Source organism: Siphateles boraxobius, unplaced genomic scaffold (genome assembly GCF_051911475.1).
Source record: "Siphateles boraxobius isolate OS27281-9 unplaced genomic scaffold, OSU_SipBor_1 35, whole genome shotgun sequence".
NCBI lineage: Eukaryota > Metazoa > Chordata > Actinopteri > Cypriniformes > Leuciscidae > Siphateles > Siphateles boraxobius.
In genome coordinates this window covers 3,716,945-3,737,460 of record NW_027508975.1, presented here as the reverse complement: position 1 = coordinate 3,737,460, position 20,516 = coordinate 3,716,945, and the positions used below count along the sequence as shown (strand labels likewise).

At 38.2% G+C, this 20,516-nt stretch overlaps 2 protein-coding genes across 2 annotated transcripts; one reads left to right on the top strand and one right to left on the bottom strand.

The window, feature by feature from the left end:
- Positions 1-15,105: 15,105 nt before the first annotated feature.
- On the bottom strand, positions 15,106-18,516 carry tfpi2 (tissue factor pathway inhibitor 2). Its single transcript, XM_077195993.1, has 5 exons — positions 18,237-18,516; positions 17,918-18,088; positions 16,207-16,386; positions 15,565-15,741; positions 15,106-15,470 (listed from the first exon to the last, which is right to left on the bottom strand). Exons 1-5 carry the CDS (start codon positions 18,310-18,312, stop codon positions 15,370-15,372), a joined length of 705 nt encoding a protein of 234 aa, XP_077052108.1. The 5' UTR covers positions 18,313-18,516; the 3' UTR covers positions 15,106-15,369.
- Positions 18,517-19,136: 620 nt separating this feature from the next.
- On the top strand, positions 19,137-20,118 carry gngt1 (guanine nucleotide binding protein (G protein), gamma transducing activity polypeptide 1). The gene is made up of 3 exons (XM_077195994.1): positions 19,137-19,219; positions 19,317-19,415; positions 19,560-20,118. The coding sequence occupies exons 2-3, from the start codon at positions 19,320-19,322 to the stop codon at positions 19,683-19,685; spliced, it is 222 nt and encodes a 73-aa protein (XP_077052109.1). The 5' UTR covers positions 19,137-19,219; positions 19,317-19,319; the 3' UTR covers positions 19,686-20,118.
- The last annotated feature ends 398 nt before the right edge of the window (positions 20,119-20,516 follow it).

The window sequence follows — 20,516 nt, the reverse complement described above, 5'->3', positions numbered from 1 at the left end:
GGGGAGGGGGCTCCCCAGTCTCACCAGAACAGTGTTGCGGCTGGATGAAAAAACTAAGAGAGAGCGGTCACTGTTGCCTGCCTCTGATATACCTTGAGAAAGAACCAACCCCTAAGGTTTGAATTGACCTATGAGTAAGGTGACATGTCCGAGAGGGGAAGCGGCTCTTAGTTGATTTATGGTCTTTGTCCCCAGCATGCTTAGACTGTTCATTCAAGCTCAAATAGACATAACAAATTCACATTGCATTCTAAGAGAAGGTGATGTACATCAAAGTGTGTGTCATTAAATGAGGATTAATTTGCTAGGAAGCATGATACAGGTGAGGTTATATTGACCGTTGGGTGGTTGTTCAACCACATACACCCCAATCAAACATACCATGTTGTTATACCTAATAGTACACGAGACAGTAAATCATCACAGTTTCTGTGAGGCATGTTCCTTCATAGATCAGAGTAACACCGCAAAGTTTATTTAATTAAAGATGGTCTCTCTCTCTTAAGCATGTGGCGCATGTGGCCACATTCCTTTGAGGTCGTAAAGTCTGTTATCAGTCTTAAAGTGTTCTGTAACCGGACACCCGGCTGACAAAGTAACTTCATTTGTGAGGTTAGTTTTGGGGGAGAGTTTCATAGACCTTTATATTCATTAAATATAGTGAATATGAATAATTAGTGTGTGTCTGATTGGTCCAGACCCTACACTGACTAAAATCTCTTAGATGGTGTGTGACTATGTTCCATATAACAAATGTGGAAGCAAAATGGCCAGGATTTGAACGTGGTAAGGGAACATATAAATGGCAACCTCACAGTATTACACACACTTATGCTGAGCCTAACAAAACTGCATTTTTCCATTATACAGGGGATTTTGACGGGATCCTGCTTGGTGACCGGGGCTATGCCTGCAGGCAGTATTATATGACGCCATTCCCTGACCCAAACCCCGGACCACAAACCCGTTACAATGCAGCTCTAGCCAGGACAAGGGCACGCATTGAAATGACCTTTGGGCAACTAAAGGAAAGATTTCAGTGTCTGAAGGGTCTGAGGGTTGCACCTGACAGGGCCTGTGACATAATTGTTGCATGTGCCATATTGCATGACATTGCCACTATCAGAAAGGAGAGGACCCCTGTGGTGGGGGTGCAGCCTGATGATGACCTCCAGCCATTGGACCAACCTAGTGGCAGAGCTGCACGGGACAGAATTGTGGAACACCATTTTTGATTGTGTAATAAAAGACAAGACAAATATGCTTAGTTCCTGGAGTTTTATTTAAACAATTCTTTATTATGTAAAGTCAGCAATACTACTATGTGTCAAATGGTGTATTAGCACTTACTCTGAAGGTCCTTTTAAAGCAACTCTATTTCTAGTGCAATTATTCTCTTTTTCAAGTTCAATTTCTCCTCTTAATTTGTGTTCCCTTTCAAGGGAACTCGAGCTGCGTTTGAGACGTGGTGGGGGAACGCTCTGCGTGATTACGTCATGAAGCACCAGGAAACTATAAAGCAGCCCTGAAATCAGACCGCGACAGCTTCTGTACCTTCAGCAAGCGCTCTCTGTATATCTGTCCTTGTCTATTTATTGTTGTCTGTCAAGCCCAATATATCTATCATTATTATGGCGAGCAAGCAAGATTATAGACGGTGTGTTGTTCCCTGCCCTCGTTATATTACGGGTGGGGACACACATCAGCTTTGTGTTGCTTGTTTGGGAGTGGAGCATGCCCAGTCAGTCCTCGAGGGGGCTGATTGTGAGCATTGTATGAATCTATCTATGAAGACGCTCCGCTCTCGCCTATCGTTCTTTGAGGAGAATGGTTTGGTTCGCGCTCCCCGCGCGGGTCCCGCTGTTGCCTAGACACGGCGGCGACTCGCATTTTGGGGTTCGCAAACGGATCTGACAGCGTGGGTTGGGACGGGCCCCGCCCTATCTCAGCTTTCACCTGCAGATCCAGTGTGCTGCAATTTCCAGTTCCGAGGAATTGGTATCGTTATTGTTTTGTTAAGAAAAAGTGAACAAAACAAATAAAAATATTAAGAAAAAGGCAGATGTTTGATTTTTCAATAAATAGGCAGCTCATAACTCTGTTGAATAAAGAGGAGCTTTTTTAAAGGAGGTTTTGGAGGAAGTCTGGAGTAGAAACATCCAGAGCCAACGTGCACAGGCGTGTGCAGGAAATGGGCTACAGGTGCCGCATTCCCCAGGTCAAGCCACTTTTGAACCAGAAACAGCGGCAGAAGCGCCTCTGACCTTGGACCCTGCTCAGTGGTCCAAAGTTCTTTTTTCGGATGAAAGCAAATTTCGAATGTCATTCGGAAATCAAGGTGCCAGAGTCTGTAGGAAGACTGGGTTTCTGACCTGTTTCTGGTTCAAAAGTGATTTAACCTGGGGAATGCGGCACCTGTAGCCCGTTTCCTGCACACGCCTGTGCACGGTGACTCTGGATGTTTCTACTCCAGACTCAGTCCACTGCTTCCGCAGGTCCCCCAAGGTCTGGAATCGGTCCTCTCCACAATCTTCCTCAGGGTCCGGTCACCTCTTCACGTTTTGCAGCGTTTTTTTGCCACACTTTTTCCTTCCCACAGACTTCCCACTGCGGTGCCTTGATACAGCACTTTGGGAACAGCCTATTTGTGCAGAAATTTCTTTCTGTGTCTTATCCTCATGCTTCTGGGTGTCAATGATGGCCTTCTGGACAGCAGTCAGGTCGGCAGTCTTACCCATGATTGTGGTTTTGAGTAATGAAACAGGCTGGGAGTTTTTAAAAGCCTCAGGAATCTTTTGCAGGTGTTTAGAGTTAATTAGTTGATTCAGATGATTAGGTTAATAGCTCGTTTAGAAACCCTTTTCATGATATGCTAATATTTTGAGATAGGAATTTTGGATAGGAATAGCCAAAATCATCAGTATTAAAACAATAAAAGACCTGAAATATTTCAGTTGGTGTGCAATAAATCTAAAACATATGAAAGTTTAATTTTTATCATTACATTATGGAAAATAATGAACTTTATCACAATATGCTAATTTTTTGAGAAGGACCTGTATAAGAATTAAAGGCTACCATTTTGTAGAATATTCTTGTACTTCACTTTTACTTGTCCCCATGTTCTAGTGGGTCCCGCGGAGGCTCTGACATAAAAGAACAAATTAAATATGAAATTATTAAAATGCAAAAACACATACTGTAGAAAATGATAGAAACATCTACCATGGACAGCACTTACGCATTTAATTTGTCTGCTAATTTTTGCCAGCCCTCTCTCCTGGCTTTTGCAGACTTCGATGTGTTCCCTGTCGTTTTAATTAAAGATTCAAATTCGGCATAACCTTCCATTAAAAGCTCTTGTTCTGCTTGGGAGAAAAACTGGGCGCGTTCTTTGGCTATGCTGAACAGCCAATAGCAGCGTTGCTGATCAATGTTTCTACGATCGATACATATCCCCTTTTAAAGCAGCAGTAGGGAGTTTTGAGAAAATGTTGACTTAGCCTGAAAATTTGAACAAGCACAACTTACAGGTCCAACCCCCTTGCTCTCTGCTGCGCTACAGCCCTCCCTCCACAACTCCTCCCCCACAGCGGAGCCTGCCGTGAACGCGCAGGCTAGTAAGCAGGACCACCGATGACGGCGGATTATAAACAGTTATGGAACATTCACTAATAGGGACGAAACATCAACAATATGCTTTACATTGACTATGGCCTGCCCATACTTTGACTACAAACTTGGTCCTCAAATCATTATGTATTTGGCAATACATGTAACTTTCTTAACGTTGCACTCTTTCTATAAGTTATAAATAGCTAGTAAGATAACGTTAAAGGATTAGTTCACTTTTAAAAAAACTTTTGCTGATAATTTACTCACCCCCATGTAATCCAAGATGTCCATGTCTTTCTTTCTTCAGTCGAAAAGAAATTAAGGTTTTTGATAAAAACATTCCAGGCTTTTTCTCCATATAATGGACTTCAATAGGACACAAACGTTTCAAGGACCAAATGACAGTTAGAGTGCAGCTTCAAAGGGCTTTAAACGATACCAGACGATGAATAAGGGTCTTATCAAGCGAAACGATCGGTCATTTCAAAAATAAAGAAAAAACTTTAAGTTTTATAAGCACAAATGCTCGCCTTGGTCTGTTCTGTGACGCACGTTCGTGATCCTGTTCGAACTCGTTCATCAAAATGAACAAATCTTTTTTCGAGTCATTTCGTTCATTCCATGAATTTGTGGCATTTGTGCTTATAAAACTTAATTTTATTTATTTATTTTTGAAATGACCGATCGTTTCGCTAGATAAGACCCTTATTCATCGTCTGGTATCGTAAAAAAGACTCGTTCAAAATGAACAAATCTTTTTTCGAGTCATTTCGTTCATTCTTTGAATGAACGAGTTCGAACAGGAGAGTCACGAACGACGGTACGCGCTCGAGCTGTGCAAGAGAGAGGTGATCAGCGCGTACACGAGCGTGATTGACACTGCTAAGACATTCCTCCTGGCTCTGATTGATTGTTTCTGACCGGGAGCAGTGTATTTCTGCAAATGGCTATAGGACCACAGGGAGAAGCCAGAGGAGCTTGATTATTTTCACAGATTATCTATCTGGTATTCTACTGTCAGGACATAATGACAGTTTTAACAAATATTTGTTTACAAAAGCTACCTACTGGAGCTTTAAACCAATGCATGAATGCGCAATTATCTCAGATAACTCAATCCAGCGATACTTATAAACAACAGGTGTGTTCGAAGAACCCAATTAGCCGGATCATGATTAGCACGATGATATCATCTTGGATGTCTCATTTGATCTCGGATGTTTTAAGCAATGTACGAAGAACGGGCCCCTGGCAACCTTGGAATAATATGCTGATGTTATTTTTTAATTCTAGATTTGGGCCATACAAATTAGGCTATGGGAGTTTCCCTGGAGAAATAGCAAAAAGGGAGTGGGGCGGGAGATGGGTGTGAAATACGGGATATTCCCAGGAAAAACGGGAGTGTTGTTCCAAACCTGTATGAGGTTCTTTCTTCTGTTGAACACAAAATAAAATATATTTTTTTAAATGTTGGTAACCAGTCAGGTTTTTGTTTGCTATTATGGAGGTCAACGGCTACAGTCAACTGTTTGATTACCAACATTCTTCATAATATCTGTGTTCAACAGAAAACAGAAACCTATACAGGGTTTGAACAGTGTGTAAATGACAATTTTCATTTTGGGGTGAACTATCCTTTTAAGGATACCACGTGAAGTTTTGATTGAAAGTATAGTGCCTCCTAGTTTATCTGTCACGTAATTAAAACATAATGTAAATTTGGGGATTATGGAAATTAAAATGGATTCACAGGTGATTATGATTAATATGTGAGTGATGATGTGTTACTCTATTTATGGTAATATTCTTCATGTGACAGATCAAAGAACATGAATTGAGAATTCCCCGAGTAGTCACTACGAGTTACGTTGTGAAGACGAATGGGTTTTCGCTTAGAAAGCCTATCCACTTCGGGCATATAAAATGAGCCAATGGCAAGAAAATACCATGGGTCTGCGGAATTTGCATAGCGTAACTACACCCCACCTCATGGGTATATAAGAAAGGACGCTGGTAACATGCAGTTATTTTTTCGACGTTCGTTTTTTTTTATTATAGGACAACTTAGTTTGAATAAAGGAGCAGACACTGATCTACTTGCTCTACGTTTATTTAAAATGAACAGCAAGATGACTAGAAGTGAATGTGCTTTCCATTAAATTAATCACACACAGTAAACAAATCCTTAACAAAAAAAAACTTTACAATGAACGTGCTACGTTTTAAATAAATCACACACAGTAAACAAAACCTTAACAAAAAAAAACTTTGCAATGAACTTCAATTTAGACGCGCAAACTGGGTGCCGGTGCGGTGAGACGTACATGCTCAGGCAGATTTGGCTTGAAGTCGTTCATCCTCGGATGCGGCGCCGCGCGCGCTGTTACAAAAAACAAAGCTGTGCACACAGCAATGCGAAATGGGGTCATGCCGGTCCTGCGCACCCAACGCGTAATTCGCGTACCTTCGCGCTCGTGCGAACCATAGACGGTAGAAGAAACGGACGCGTCGAGTATAAGCAAGGCTTTACTCATGTCAGCGCGCGCTCTGATCGGTAAAGGGGCACAGACTAGAGGTGGGCGATATATCGTTTAGACGATAATATCCAAATTGTTGTCTGGACGATATGCAAAATTGGGATATCGAATATTTCATAATTTGTACAATCCGACCCCCCAAACATGAAAAGAGCTGAAGGAAGTTAAAGAGAAAACAAATAACGCACACTATAACCTTCTAAACAATTATATGTAGCGAGTTTAATACTGTAGGGGTTTGTTTGACAGTATTTTTTTTTGTACAAAATCACGATCGTTCCTCAATTGCACAAGAGTAAGCTGCTAAAGTTACTAATTTGCAATATACAACTACGAAGTTCTTACCTGTGTGTTATGACGTTTAGGTTGAAGCAACAATCCAAAATCGTAAAGAGAAGGCAAAATATGCGTTGTTTGTGGAAAAATGATCTAAGTTAAGTTTTTCTTAAATGTCTGTGGCGTCCTCGAGTGGTGAGCTTCGTGATTGCATCATTAGAAAATTGCGTTGTATCAGTCCAAAAGATGGAATACATTTTCCCAAGAGATTGGTTCCGTACGCATTACAAACCGAACCATTCCGGTGGTTGGACCATTTTTCCTGCCGACCAAAATCCGCGCTGGAGCGAACACCACAATGTTGCGCAACATCAACTGGCAAATGTAATGAAAGCGGAACGAAACTCATTATTTTGTGCTTTACGGACCATTTATCATTTCGGACAAATATCAGTGCAGCGCGATCCGATCTTGAAGCAACACCGCTACTACATAAGAGATCCAGTATACAAAGCATTTGAATTCGACACTTAAGTAATAACATCACTACGAGATCTAGTGAGAAGCATTGCAATTTCTCCATTATTAACTGATCAAACAGCGCTGATGTGGAAACCAGGAGAAACATTGTTCCATGAATGAACTAGTTATAGGTTTTAAGTCCACAGATCATTCACCACGGATTTAACACTAACTTGTAACCATGGAAGTTTGGCAGAAATATTAAAATGCTTTCAAGTACGTCACACATCTTTTTCCAGCACTTCAAAACTCAAATGTTATATGTTATTTAAATTTTATTTTTAATGTAATGACCAAAACAATATTTGTTCATCCTTTTTAAAATTACCCCCATTTATAAAACTAAAAGTTTCAAGATGTAGGAAAACTCACAATTATTTAAAAATAAATTTTCTATTAATAAATAGGAAATTTCTATGGCATTTCTTTATTTTTGCTGTATCGAAAACATACTGAACCGTGACACCACTGTATCGTATCAAAACAAACCTTGAATTTTGTGAACCGTTACACCCCTATTAACAATATAAAAGAACAATAAAGACTTTGAGTAATACATGACTATTGAATAAGATTTTATTATTTTAAAAAGTTTAGTAGTCTTTAAATCAATAATGTCTCATATCTTTGTACTAGTAATTCTATACAATAATAGGTCAAATGCAGCAAGTCAAAAGACCAACTGGACCTTCTTTACCAGTTTGCACACATTTCTTTGAAGGATTGCAAAAATATCGTCTGAATATCGATATCGAGATATTGAAGAAAAATATCGAGATCATCAATTTTGTCAATATCTCCCACCCCTAGCACAGACCTCTCCCGAATCATCACCAGCAGTAGGAGAAGCACTAGGGGTGGGAATCTCTAGGCACCTCACGATTCAATTCGATTACGATTCAGAGGCCTGCGATTCGATTCAAAAGCGATTATCGATTATCTGAATCTTTTGTGTGTGTGTGTGTGTGTGTGTGTGTGTGTGTGTGTGTGTGTGTGAATATAAATACTTTGCTTTAAAAGTACAAAGTAATGACCCATAAAGAAATTAACGTACAATATATTTTATTAACATTGCAAAGAACCAACAGGAACATAAATGTGTGCCTGAACTAGCAGCATACTTGTAGTAAATTAATAATATAACAACAACAGGTGTTCTGACGATTCATGCTACCCATCGAGATGTGCTACTTACTGGTGCATGTGCAGACTCATTTTTCTTCTGCTTACCACGCCCATAAATCTATGCATCCTTGCTGTGGATACTTGTAGGAAACTTTGACAGGTCAAAGATGAATATTTGATGATAATTTTTACTTTTCACACCGTTTTAAAAATAAAAACAGTACATTATACTGTACTCTTAACTTCGAATTTTATTATAATTTTATTTCATATAATATCATTTTTACTTGTTATATCAAATGTGATAATTGCTAGTTCATTTAAAATATCCAAATATGCTCCCCATACACTTACCCTGATTAAAATGAAATAACGATGTTATAATATTGTGAGATTTACACCATTATGGAAACAATAGAGAATGAATCAACATTATCTATGATCGATTTGCGTTTGGGTAGCATTTTTCGACAAGGCAGCAGAAATCGTCTGAACACCGGTACAGCCCAGAGCCATAGAGAGAAACGGCTCTGGTACAGCCGAGTGTTTTTCCTCCTCTGGGTGGAAACGTGTCATATGGCTTCTCATATTTGTTGTGTTGCCGAAATATTTTAGTTTTATTCTACAAAGCTTACAACTAGTGTGGCTCTTGTCCAGCTCCTTTCCCCCTTCAACTTCATAGAAGCCAAAATATTTCCACACGTCAGCTTTTAACGAGGAGGGTGTTTGGATTTCGCGCTCAGCCATCGCGTTTCTTGTGTGCGCACGCCACAGACAGACGGTCCGGGCACTGCACTTCCGCGCTTCAGAGTTCCGTCTTTTGCGTTCCGTCAATATTACGTCATTATAAATAGGCTACATATCTAAAAAAAAAAATTTTTTTTTTTTGAAAATCGATTTTTGACATTTGTGAATCGATTCAGAATCGTCCTTGCCGCATCGCGATGCATCTAAGAATCGATTTTTTCCCCCACCCCTAAGAAGCACCACCACTAATTCCGCCTCAGTTTCCCTCGTAAGCTGATATTAGTATTTAAACATTCTCCATGATAAAAAAATGTTTGTAAAAAAATATTTTAATAACACGGTTTTGCGGTTATAGAGTTCTAATGACGGTGTTCAACTATAACCGTCGGTCTCACGGTTATATAATAAGTCACACCCCTAGTTGCCACTATCGCCGCACATCACGACGCAGTCAAAGATAAGTCCATGGGAAAGCATGACCTGATCATCAGGTTCCTGAGAGGAGCGAGGAGACTCAATCTTCCTCGCCCTCGTCTTGTTCCCTCTTGGGACCTCTCAGTGGTTTTAACTGCCCTGCAGAGTGCTCCCTTTGAGCCTCTGCAATCAGTGGAGCTTAAGTTTCTGTCATAAAGACAGCGCTCCTGGTTGGATTGGCCTCCATTAAGAGGGTAGGGGACCTGCACACATTTTCCATTGACGAAGCATGCCTGGAATTCGGGCCGGCTTTTTCTCACGTGATCCTGAGACCCCGGCCTGGATATGTGCCCAAGGTTCCCACCACTCCCTTTCGAGATTAGGTGTTGAACCTGCAAGCGCTGCCCCTGGAGGAGGTAGACCCAGCCTTGGCAGTGCTCTGTTCAGTACGCGCCCTCCGTGCTTACGTAGACAGAACGCAGTGTTTCAGGACCTCAGACCAGCTCTTTGTCTGCTACGGTGGGAAGCTGAAGGGAAAGGCTCTCTCCAAGCAAAGGTTGTCTCACTGGATAGTGGACGCCATTGCTTTGGCATACCAGCAGCAAGGTCGATCATGCCCCCTTGGTGTGAAAGTCCTCTCCATCCGGAGTGTGGCTTCCTCTTGGGCTCTAGCGCATGGCGCCTCGCTAATAGACATCTGCAGAGCTGCAGGCTGGGCGACACCCAACACATTAGCCAGATTCTACAATCTCCGTGTGGAGCCAGTGTCCTCTCATGTACTCGCTTCAACCAGCCGGTACTAGGATCTGCTCAGGTGTCTTCGCTTGCTCGCCATTCCACTCCACGGACTGGATACTTGCCTTATTTCCTCAGGTGAGCTTCCCTGACAAGCCCTGAGTTCCTCTAGCACTGTTGACGTCAACACCAGAGTTATGTCTTCAGCAGCTTTCACGTTGGCTAGGTGCCACTATGTGCATGGTTCCCCTTTGGGCGACCCCCACATGTGTATTTCCACTGTAAGCCTCTCTGAGCATGTGTCTTTCCCTTGGCAAGCCACCTTGCCACCCCTGGGGTTGAAATATTCCACCCTGCGGGCTGGACACCCCAGTGTTTTTTCCATATGCAGCCCCCTCCGGGTCATATGTGTATTTTGTTAGGGCAGGCAATAATTGCATATTTCCATGTAGATATGCTTCCCAGTGTACCTTGGTATTCCTGTGTTAAGTTGGAGTCCTTTTTTTCGTGCTAGCCTCACGACAGGGTGCTCAAACTTACGAAGGGCACTCGAAGACAGCTGTGAAGGTGGCGTGATTAGACTGGAACTTCAGTCATCGTCACGATGTAACTCATAGTGAATACGAAAGGGAACGTCTCAGTTAGGTATGTAACCCTCGTTCCCTGAGTCTGCTGCTGCCACTTCTGCTGTACTGCGGGAACTCCTGAGTTCAGTATCGGCTCCTCAGCGTTAAAACATAACTGTATGTTGCCAGCGTCCTTCCTTACATACTCACGAGGTGAGGCGGAGTTACGATATGCAAATTCCACAGACCCATGGCATTTTCTTGCCATTGGCTCGCTTTACATGCTCGAAGTGGATAGGCTTTCTAAGCCAAACCCCATTCGTCATCACGACATAACGTCTCCGTTCCCTACTCAGGGAACGAGGGTTACATATGTAACCGAGACATTGTCTTTAATACTTCTAAAAGGATTCAAGAAATTATTGATGCAGATGAAAGACTTTTTTCGGAATTGATATAAAGTGCCGTTACAAAGGTAATGTGATTTGAATTCAATTTAGTATAAAATGTAGGTATACATTATACATATATAAATTAATATAAAACACCCAGGTCAAACATGTGTAATAAAAAAAAAGAGGCATTTCTCGAAATTTGGCACAAAGAACAACCTGCTATTTTTAACCTGACTAATTTTGTTTTTCATGCTTGCTCTTGTCAGTTTAGGTGTCACTATAGTTTTCTGAAATGACTGTCATGTTACTACGCCTACACTGTCAGAATAAATGTGCAAAATTTGTACCTTCAGGGGTACAACGGCTTGTCACTGGGGCAGTACCCTCAAGGGTACATCCGTTGTACCCTTCCACATGGCTACATATAAGTACCCTTGCAGTATGTACCTTTCAAAGACAAATATGTACCTTTGATGACTAAATTGTACCTTATAAAGTGCAATTTTGTCCTTTTAAAGGTACTGCACCAATGACTAGCGTTTTGTACCTTATGATGGCAAATTTTTACTCCATACAGCACATTAAAAAGGCCAGAATAAATATAAATAAACATTCAAAATTATTACATTCTCACATTTTTCACAGGATGAATATTTTAAGCACTATCACAATGTGTCATGACAGGATGCATATTGAGCAATTTTACTTCAACTCTTTATGCTCTAAAAAATTGTAAACAGTAAGAATATTAAGCTTAATATTATATTAAGCTTTTTTCAAAATCAGTACAATACATTTTATTAGCCTTTTTTTTTACCATGCAATAAAACATGTTAACATTAAGAATCACAAAGAAATTTCATTATTTTTCAAATCAGTACTAGATCTCATTTCAAGATTTTTTTTCTACTTTTAAAACAGTTTTGATCATCAAGAATGACAAAGCAATCTTGCTAGCAGTACACAGGATGAATTTAAGCACTAACACATGTGTGATCATAACAGTATGCACATTTTGAGCAATTTTACTTCAACTTTTTATACTCTAAAAAAAATTGTAAACAGTAAAAATATTAAGCTTAATATTATATTAATCTTTTTTTAAAAATCAGTACAATACATTTTATTAACCTTATTTTTACCATGCAATAACACATGTTAACGTTAAGAATCACAAAGATTTTTTTTTTTTTTATCGGTACTAGATCTCATTTTAAGAATTTTTTTCTACTTTTAAAACAGTTTTGAACATCAGGAATGACAAAGCAATCTTTCTAGCCGTACACATTTCATAAATTGTAACTTTATACCCTTAAAACATTTGATCAGAAAAAACATTTAACCAAACACAGTACTACACATATAATTCTAACTTTTTAAACATTCTTGAGGATCACAAAAAATTTATCATCAGCAGAGAATGTGTTAAGGACCTGAAAGTCCATCTCTTACCATGGTGGCTTCATAATACTCCATTCAAAGTCAACTTTGACTGTGTACGCATGGAAGTGTGAATCATACAACACTGGAATTAAAAACTTGCCATACAGAAACCATACAGTATTGACATTTAAAATGTACTTAATTTGAAAAGATAGAGGAATTTCTTCTGCATGGATGAAATCAACTATGAATACATTTTTAGACCATACTTCACACTGTCAAAAGTCACTTCTGAAACAAGCTGTAGGTCTTTGCACAAATCTTCATTTCCATGTACCTTTGTACGAATTTTCTGTAGGTCTAATGGTAGCAATGACAACGGAGTCTCTAGACTCCTACCATCTGAAATTCATCAAGGATATTGGGAGTGGAAAATGCCCACCATTGTTTCATCTGGTGCCTTCGCTTAAAGTTTTGGCAATATTAATGAAATTTCTACAGCTACTTGCAAGAGTTTTAAAATACTGATGCTTCGATTTGAAACGAATACACCAAAGTAAACGCAAAGGTCCATACATTGTTGTTAAGTCTTGAGTAGCGAGTCAAATATCTTGTAATTTTGACCAATGTTGCTGAAGTTTATCGTTTAACTTTTGAATAGTAATATGTTTTTCTTTGTGAGCCCAGCTCAGAACTAGCTTTATTATAAGAGGAATGACTCCCTCCCATAAATCATGCATTATATCAGGCGGAAATGCCTTTGTCGCATCAAAATAGTTCAGTTCATTAAATATTGAAGGATAGTTTACACCATACATTCTTTTATCCTCAGTGTTTTCAACACACGTTAGATGGTACTGATGTACCTCTGTGGTTCTTAAAACAAAATCACACTCTCTGAATTTCTCTTTTACTTTGTTGTGGGTTGCCATGCAATGGCGACAAATTCTAGTTAAACGACACTGTAAACCCAGCTAACATATGTGCTGAAAGATTGTCTGCTGAAAATGTTGCTAGTGCAGAGTGAATACTCTGCTCAATCCCACCTACAGTTACCATGAACCCTTCATTTTCAAGTTTTTTAAGATCGTCTAACATTGGTTTTAAGACGGTCGCTAAACCACAGCGTTTTAAAAATGTTTGTCGTACTAATAAAGCTGGATGAATGTCCTTCAGTTTTGAGCAATGTTTTAGGTTGCCTACCGTACATTAAAAAGCGCAAAGCTTGTGCTTGGTTTTCTTTGAACCTAAGGGGTTCACAACTTCAAATTCGTCTTCATAAAGCATGCAGATTAACTTTAAAGAAGGGATGTTCCTTGAAATATGTACCCATCAGTGATGGGTACAAATGAATATGTGCCTATTTCGTGTCCATTAGGTGACCTTAAAATATGATGTACAGGTTCGACCAACCGGGTTAGATTTACAATGTTCTTTTAACATGTATGGTGAGCTCACATGAGATCCAGGGGTGAACACGGGTAAGTTTAGCCTAGAGCTGTAATAAAATTTTGGGAAACTGAATTTATAAACTGTTGGTTTATATAGTTTTATGGATTTTTTACACAAAAACGTGATGGGTTTGAACTGTTTCTATGGTCGTTTCACTGCTGGCAGCGTCTCAAGCTCTAGAGTAACGTTGTAAATTATCCTAAAAGTTACCTAAAAAGGCTAAAAAAAAATACAAATAATTGTAATAACAAGTTTAAAACGTAATGGTTTTGTCAGATCAGTATTTTCGAAGAAAGGTTTTCCCTCACGCGTCAGTAGGCCTAACGTTAACATTACAGACACTACTTCAAGTGCACATAACTGGAAAGGGAACCAACGGATTTTCACAATACTTAAAACTAAACATACCTCTGAATTTTTGTGGTTCGTCTTCGGTGATATTTATTCCTGCTTCTTTCAGTTTCTGAAGAAGATCCTCCGTCGACAGCGTCAGGAGTGAGTTAGCCATCTTGGAATAACCGTCATTTTCTGTGCACAATCCATCCCAACTTCTTCGTGCGCATAAAGTCGTGCACAGCGCGGGCTACAATCCCATTGGCTGGACAAATGCGTGTATTTGTACTTTGATGCAAAGTGAAAGTACCCCATATAATTTTAAATAAACGTTGAATAATTTTCGTCTACATTGCTTTTAAAATTTACTTTTGCTAAAAAAAAGATTAGTATATGTGTATTTATTAAAACTTATCTTACAAGTTAAAACAGTTGTTACACAGTTTAACATTAAAAATACAGACCTACTTTATTACATTTGCTTTATGTTTAAAACTCGTCATCTTGATGCTCTGCATAATCAATAAAAGGTAATGTGTTTGTGTACTGTTCAGAAACAGTGACAGCCAGTAAAGATGTGGGCTATTAAATATATTTGGTTATTTTGTGCATCTCTTCTAAATAACCAACAACTCATGGACATTAATATTTTGCTATATTTAATCTATTTTAGGTGATTAACAATTATGTGTTCACTGAATTGTTGAGATCACTTTGGATGCAGAGCCTATAAAGCTTCTACCATTTCATACACTTTGGCTTCCTATGTACCTTTGTACCTAGGATTGTACCTTTGTTTGGGGATTAAATGGTCCAAACATGGACCCTCTGACAGCTGGAAATATATTTGTACCTTTTTTACCACTAAATGGTACATATTAGTACCCTAAGGTGTAACTATGACCCATTGAGGGTACAACTTCACCTTTTGTCGTACCCTTTTTTCTGACAGTGTAGATGATCCTTGATAAAACTTCAGCATTAAATAATGTTGCTAAGTAATCATTGTCAGTTCAACATTATGCTTTATTACTTAAACAGCGTTAGACTTATTGTATTTAATAATACAAATAATAAAAAAAATGAATTCTTATTTTATTGAAAATAAAAATATACATAGTCATAAAACATACACGAGAATATTAAACAAACCTTCATTTTTAAAAACAATCAATATCATATGTACACAGAGTGAGCTGTGCATCTAATACTGTAAAATCAGTGCAATTATCTTTGGCAGTAAAACAGTGAGAATGACTTCATGAACAATTATTTGGTCGACTTCTCCCTTGGCGGCTGAGCCTTTACTCGTCTTAGGTACTGTTTAGAAACTCTTATTGACTTATTTGAGGTACTCCAACGTTTGCTCCCTGAGAACAACAAAACATATGGTTAGACATTGAAAATAATGCTGTCTTATTGTCTTGATAATGACTTTCTCAAACCCAAAGCGATCAAACATACCGTTTTTACCACAAACATCCATGCAGCTTTGTTTGGAGATGAAGTTATTGTTGCTTCCTCCGCATCCCGTGTATATGAACTCCTCGCATGTTTTTGTGGCAGAGTTGTAGTAATACCTTGGTATGGAAGCTAAGCACTTTCCTTTATCCAAAATACCATGGCAAATCACAGGGATTGCTGAAAAAATGAAATAGAAATGTTTAATTTTCAAACTTTGAATTTTCAAGGGACCTCAAAAGTATTCTAGGTGGAGCCGGAGTACATTAATAAATAAGCCAGGCTGGAAACCATTCAGACGTGAAGGCCATTAAACAAGTTTGTTGTGTTGATGATTTGAAAAGACAAGAACAAAAATGTCTAAATGTGTTCCAACGAAGGGTCCCAACAAGTACACAGGTCCCTTAATGTTCTGTTCTATGTTCTGCTCATCAGTTTTATTAATGCCATTGACATTTCCTCACCAAATCATTATCACGGTCCAACGCTTTATTGCTGCTTTTATTCCGAACATGGCAAAGCACTTTCCCACCATCTTGCCTTTACATAATTTTTTTATTTTGCATTTTAATTATTTGATCTGATCTGCAAATGCTTCAATGAAGACTTTTTTATAAATGCTACAGCTGAAGTGTTTCTACTTACTTTTAGGAGGTTTGCAATATTCCAGACATCCCTGAAGGTTTTCAAACATGTTTTCATTGCCTTGGCAACCACCATAAGTGAAGGGTTCACACTGCATGGAGGTCATATTGAAGAAATAACGCTTAAAGAGGCCTCGACAGGGCCCCTCTTTCTTTTGAAAACGACAGATCTGGGGGATTTCTGTGGTGTGCAAAACAAAACAAACACATTTAAGTGAGCATTTCACATCATTTGAAGTGAGCTTATGATCATTTTAAAGCATAACTGCCCTCAGAACTCTCATTAAAAAAAACCATTTAAGTAAAGAAAATAAGAAAAAAGAAAAACAAGTATACTTCAAGGTCATTTTATTAGGTATACTTAAAGCTGCAGTCCGTAACTTTTTGCTTGAAGCTCTGGCTACAATGTTCTTCTGCAAGAAGCATGCAGTTCTGTTTATTAATCACTAGAGCGCAAAAAGTTACGGACTGAAGCTTTAAGTAAAGTTCAAGTATATTTTTGAGTATATTTTATTTATAAGTATACTAATATCAATGTACTAGAAATATACTTGTAAGTATACTGTTTTTAATAGTACTTGAGACTAAATTGTCCCACTTTTTAGTGTATAAAAGTATACCTCTAAATATACTGTACGTGTAACAGTGGTAAACTTTGAGTACACAACTAGTTTACAACTAAGTTTTTCGTTCATACTACAACTATACTACAAGTGAACTTATAGGTATACTGATAGTTTACAAGTCAAATACTTGTAGCACACTTTTTAGTGCACTTTGAAGTGTACTCTACTAGTTTAGTAGTTTTATACTGCAAGTATACGTGTAAGTGTTCTTGAAGTGAACACAACATCATACTTATATTTTACTATTTATCTATTATTTTTGCACTTTAAGTATACTAGCCTACTATGTTCCAATTTAGGTATTATTTTGTTATACTTGACAAATACCTTTATCTGTTCTTTGACTTTGTTTTAAAAACATTTTTAAAACATGCAACCTTTTTTATCAACACTTGAATGTGGGTAAGTTTAATTTTTTTTTAAAAGCAACTTTTTGCTTTTTTTTTTCTCCAAAAAAGTCTGGATCGGATTCAGAGCGATGATCAAAATATAGATGGAGTAGATCGTGTCCATCAACACCCACAAAGCTTCACAGTTGTTAACACTTCCTGGGTCGACATTTCATTCAGTAACGTTAGGCTGTTTTTAAAGCAGAGGCTCTGTTCTTTCTTATACTGCATGTTCAGATTTTCATACAACAAAATACTGGGGGCCATGAAACTTTTGTGAAAATGATCAAAAACACTGGCGGTGGCTGGCAACTTTTTTTAAAATGCTGGCAGGGAAAGAGTTAATAGGCTATACTCAATCAAAAGAGTAAACACAACTACAAACCAAGTATACTTAAAATACATAATTATACTTTTAAGAATATCTCGATCAAAAGATTAAGTAGGCTACAAGTATAGGCCAAACAGGCTACTTAGACTTTTCTGTCTGTATAAGTCAAGTATAGCCTACTCATAAGTGCAATTTTAAGTATAATTCTGAAAACTATATTCTTGAAAAGAACATAAAAAGTAGACAAAGTATACCTTCCTATTTTTATTTTTAAAATAGTAGCATATACTAATAGAACACTTGAATAAACATATTTTTCATGTGTATTGTTTACAAAGCATTTGGGTAAATTTGTAATAAACGTACTTGGAATCCTGAAGCAAGTTTTCTGACATTCCAAAAATGTCTTGAAGTTGTTTGCGTTTCCTCCACAACCGCTATAGCTGAATTCTTCACACTGTTGGGTGATTGTATTGTAGTAATAGCGCTGGATCTCGTCATTGCACGTTCCTTCTTCAACTTGCAACAGACAAACTTCTGTGAGGGAATAAATAACGCGGTTAAAATAGTTAATAAACCTCAAGCTCAAATTCACTTGCAACTTTTAGGTGTCAAGTTTCAACAACAGAATGGCTCTGTTTCGCCACTTTACTAGCCATATAGCCAGAAACAATGTTATCTTTACCTTTGGTTTGTAGTCCGACGGCGCTTTGCAGCAGAACAACAACAAGCAAAAGACCTCCAAGCAAATCACACCCCATTGTGATAGATTATGGATTCTAAGTCAGGAGTAGGCTATATAGCTACTAACTGCTATGTTACTCGCCTGAAATGTTACTAACTTGATTTCTACCAATCCTTGCCTTATAAATGGAGAATTTGTCAGCGGGGAATTGGAAGGGCGGGCTATAGTTAGTCATTTCCATGACAATTCCACAGTAGCCTAACCTACTAGAGCGAAATGCGTCTATTCCCGATAAATAATGACTAGTTCCATGACCTTAGAATTATACCAAAGCCAAACTTTTTACTACTAACTACTACAACAAAAACTATTCTTCTATAGTAATAATAACATGTATATAATATAGTAAAAATATAAAACAGATATAATGTCTAATCATTATAATTACAATAGAATAAAAATAATATTGGAATAATAACATTTATATTATTATTAACAATATAATAATGAAAACCCCTTTTTTATTCATGTGTGACCAGTCAAAACACATATAGGAAATGTTTTAAGAGAATGCATTTATCATGTCTTTGATGATAATGAATTATCTAATGTGACAGGTTAGGGGTAAACATGGATTATTACGCTTATCACAGTAGTCTGTAATACTTTCTATGTCCCCTTGACCTATATTGCAATCCGAAGGTCATTTGAAACCCATTTATATAAATTTCACAATGTTTGGGATGTAATTCATTTGTTAAGTAAATATACATTTACTTTGCTGTGTGTTTGGTGTTACCACAAAAACAGCTGACCACAAATTTGGAGAAGAATACTATGGAAAGATACAATATAGTGTGCTTGTTTTAATGAGATTAAGAGATTACAATGTTTATGCAGATTACTTTATAAACCGGATTGAGGGAGAGGTGCGGAATCTCTGTCCATTTTCTGGGGTGGAGGAGACCTCATCGTAAGTGGCAGTAAGTCTGGTCATCTGTAATTTTTTGTATAATTGCAAATCTCAATCATAAATACCATACCACTTGTGATATAATTGTCTAATTTGATTTCTCACAGACAATGCCGGTCATAAATGTAGAAGACCTGACAGACCTGGATAAGGCTAAAATGGAAGTAACCCAGCTCAAAACTGAGGTGACGCTGGAAAGGGCGAAGGTAAGCGTTCAAATCTACTCATGATTACACAAAAAGGGACTACATCAAAGTTAGATGGCCTGGATGGCTTTCTACAGCGTGTATAGGCATTGTCGGTGTGCTCTTTTTTGTTTGATTGTCACTTTAATCACTTTTTTCTGTCAGACCTCCAAATGCTGTGAAGAGATTACGGAGTACATTCAGAGCGGAGCAGAGGAGGATCCTTTGGTCAAAGGCATTCCAGAGGAGAAGAACCCATTCAAGGAGAAAGGTGGATGTGTCATTTGCTAATGTGGACAGAGAAAGCTCCGACTTTTGCAGTTTAGTGTTCAATGCAGCCCATGGACACCTGCTAAAATGTATAGCTGGAATCTACTCTGCTCCCCGAAGATGGACAATCACAAACATGGATAGATGTTTGAATAACTCTAAATGGCTCTTTCTCCCTTGTCAATGAGTCCTCATGATCTGGATCTCCCATATGTTGTGTATTTATCCTTGAAGTGATGTAATAAATCTGACTACCATTGTGCACTGATCACCAGAGACTTGCTTGATGGACTAATACATGTATTTCTTTCTTAGGCAGCCAGCCAGAGAGTAACAACTGTGTAACAAAACTGGGCGAAAGTGAATTTTTGAGCTTGTAATTAACATGATAAAGGCTTAATTGGTGGAATAATTTAGCTATTCAATAAAACCAAAGTTACATGGCAAAAGGCCACTAGTTTCTGACTGCATTTTTTGTCACCTGAACATCCCCAAGTGCCATTATGAGTTTGGTTGAAAGTGTACAGTATTATAAAGCAAATAGTATTTTACAGAAACTGTTACATTCAAGTCTTTGACATAATAATGCAGAAGGCTACACTTGTTAATTACGAAATGTGGTAATTTCGATAGTCAACTTTAGACATTCTACTAACTATAAGTAACTTTGCAACTAGGAGTCATTAGAGTATTAGTAGACTGTCTGCTTAATATTTGCTAACACTTTATTTTGAGGCTCCCCAACAGACATTCTGACTGTAAGTAACTTTCGCACTACAGTATACGTCAACTAAGGCTATTCTAATAACCCTAAGCTAACAGTCTATTAATACTCTAATGAGATTTAGTTGA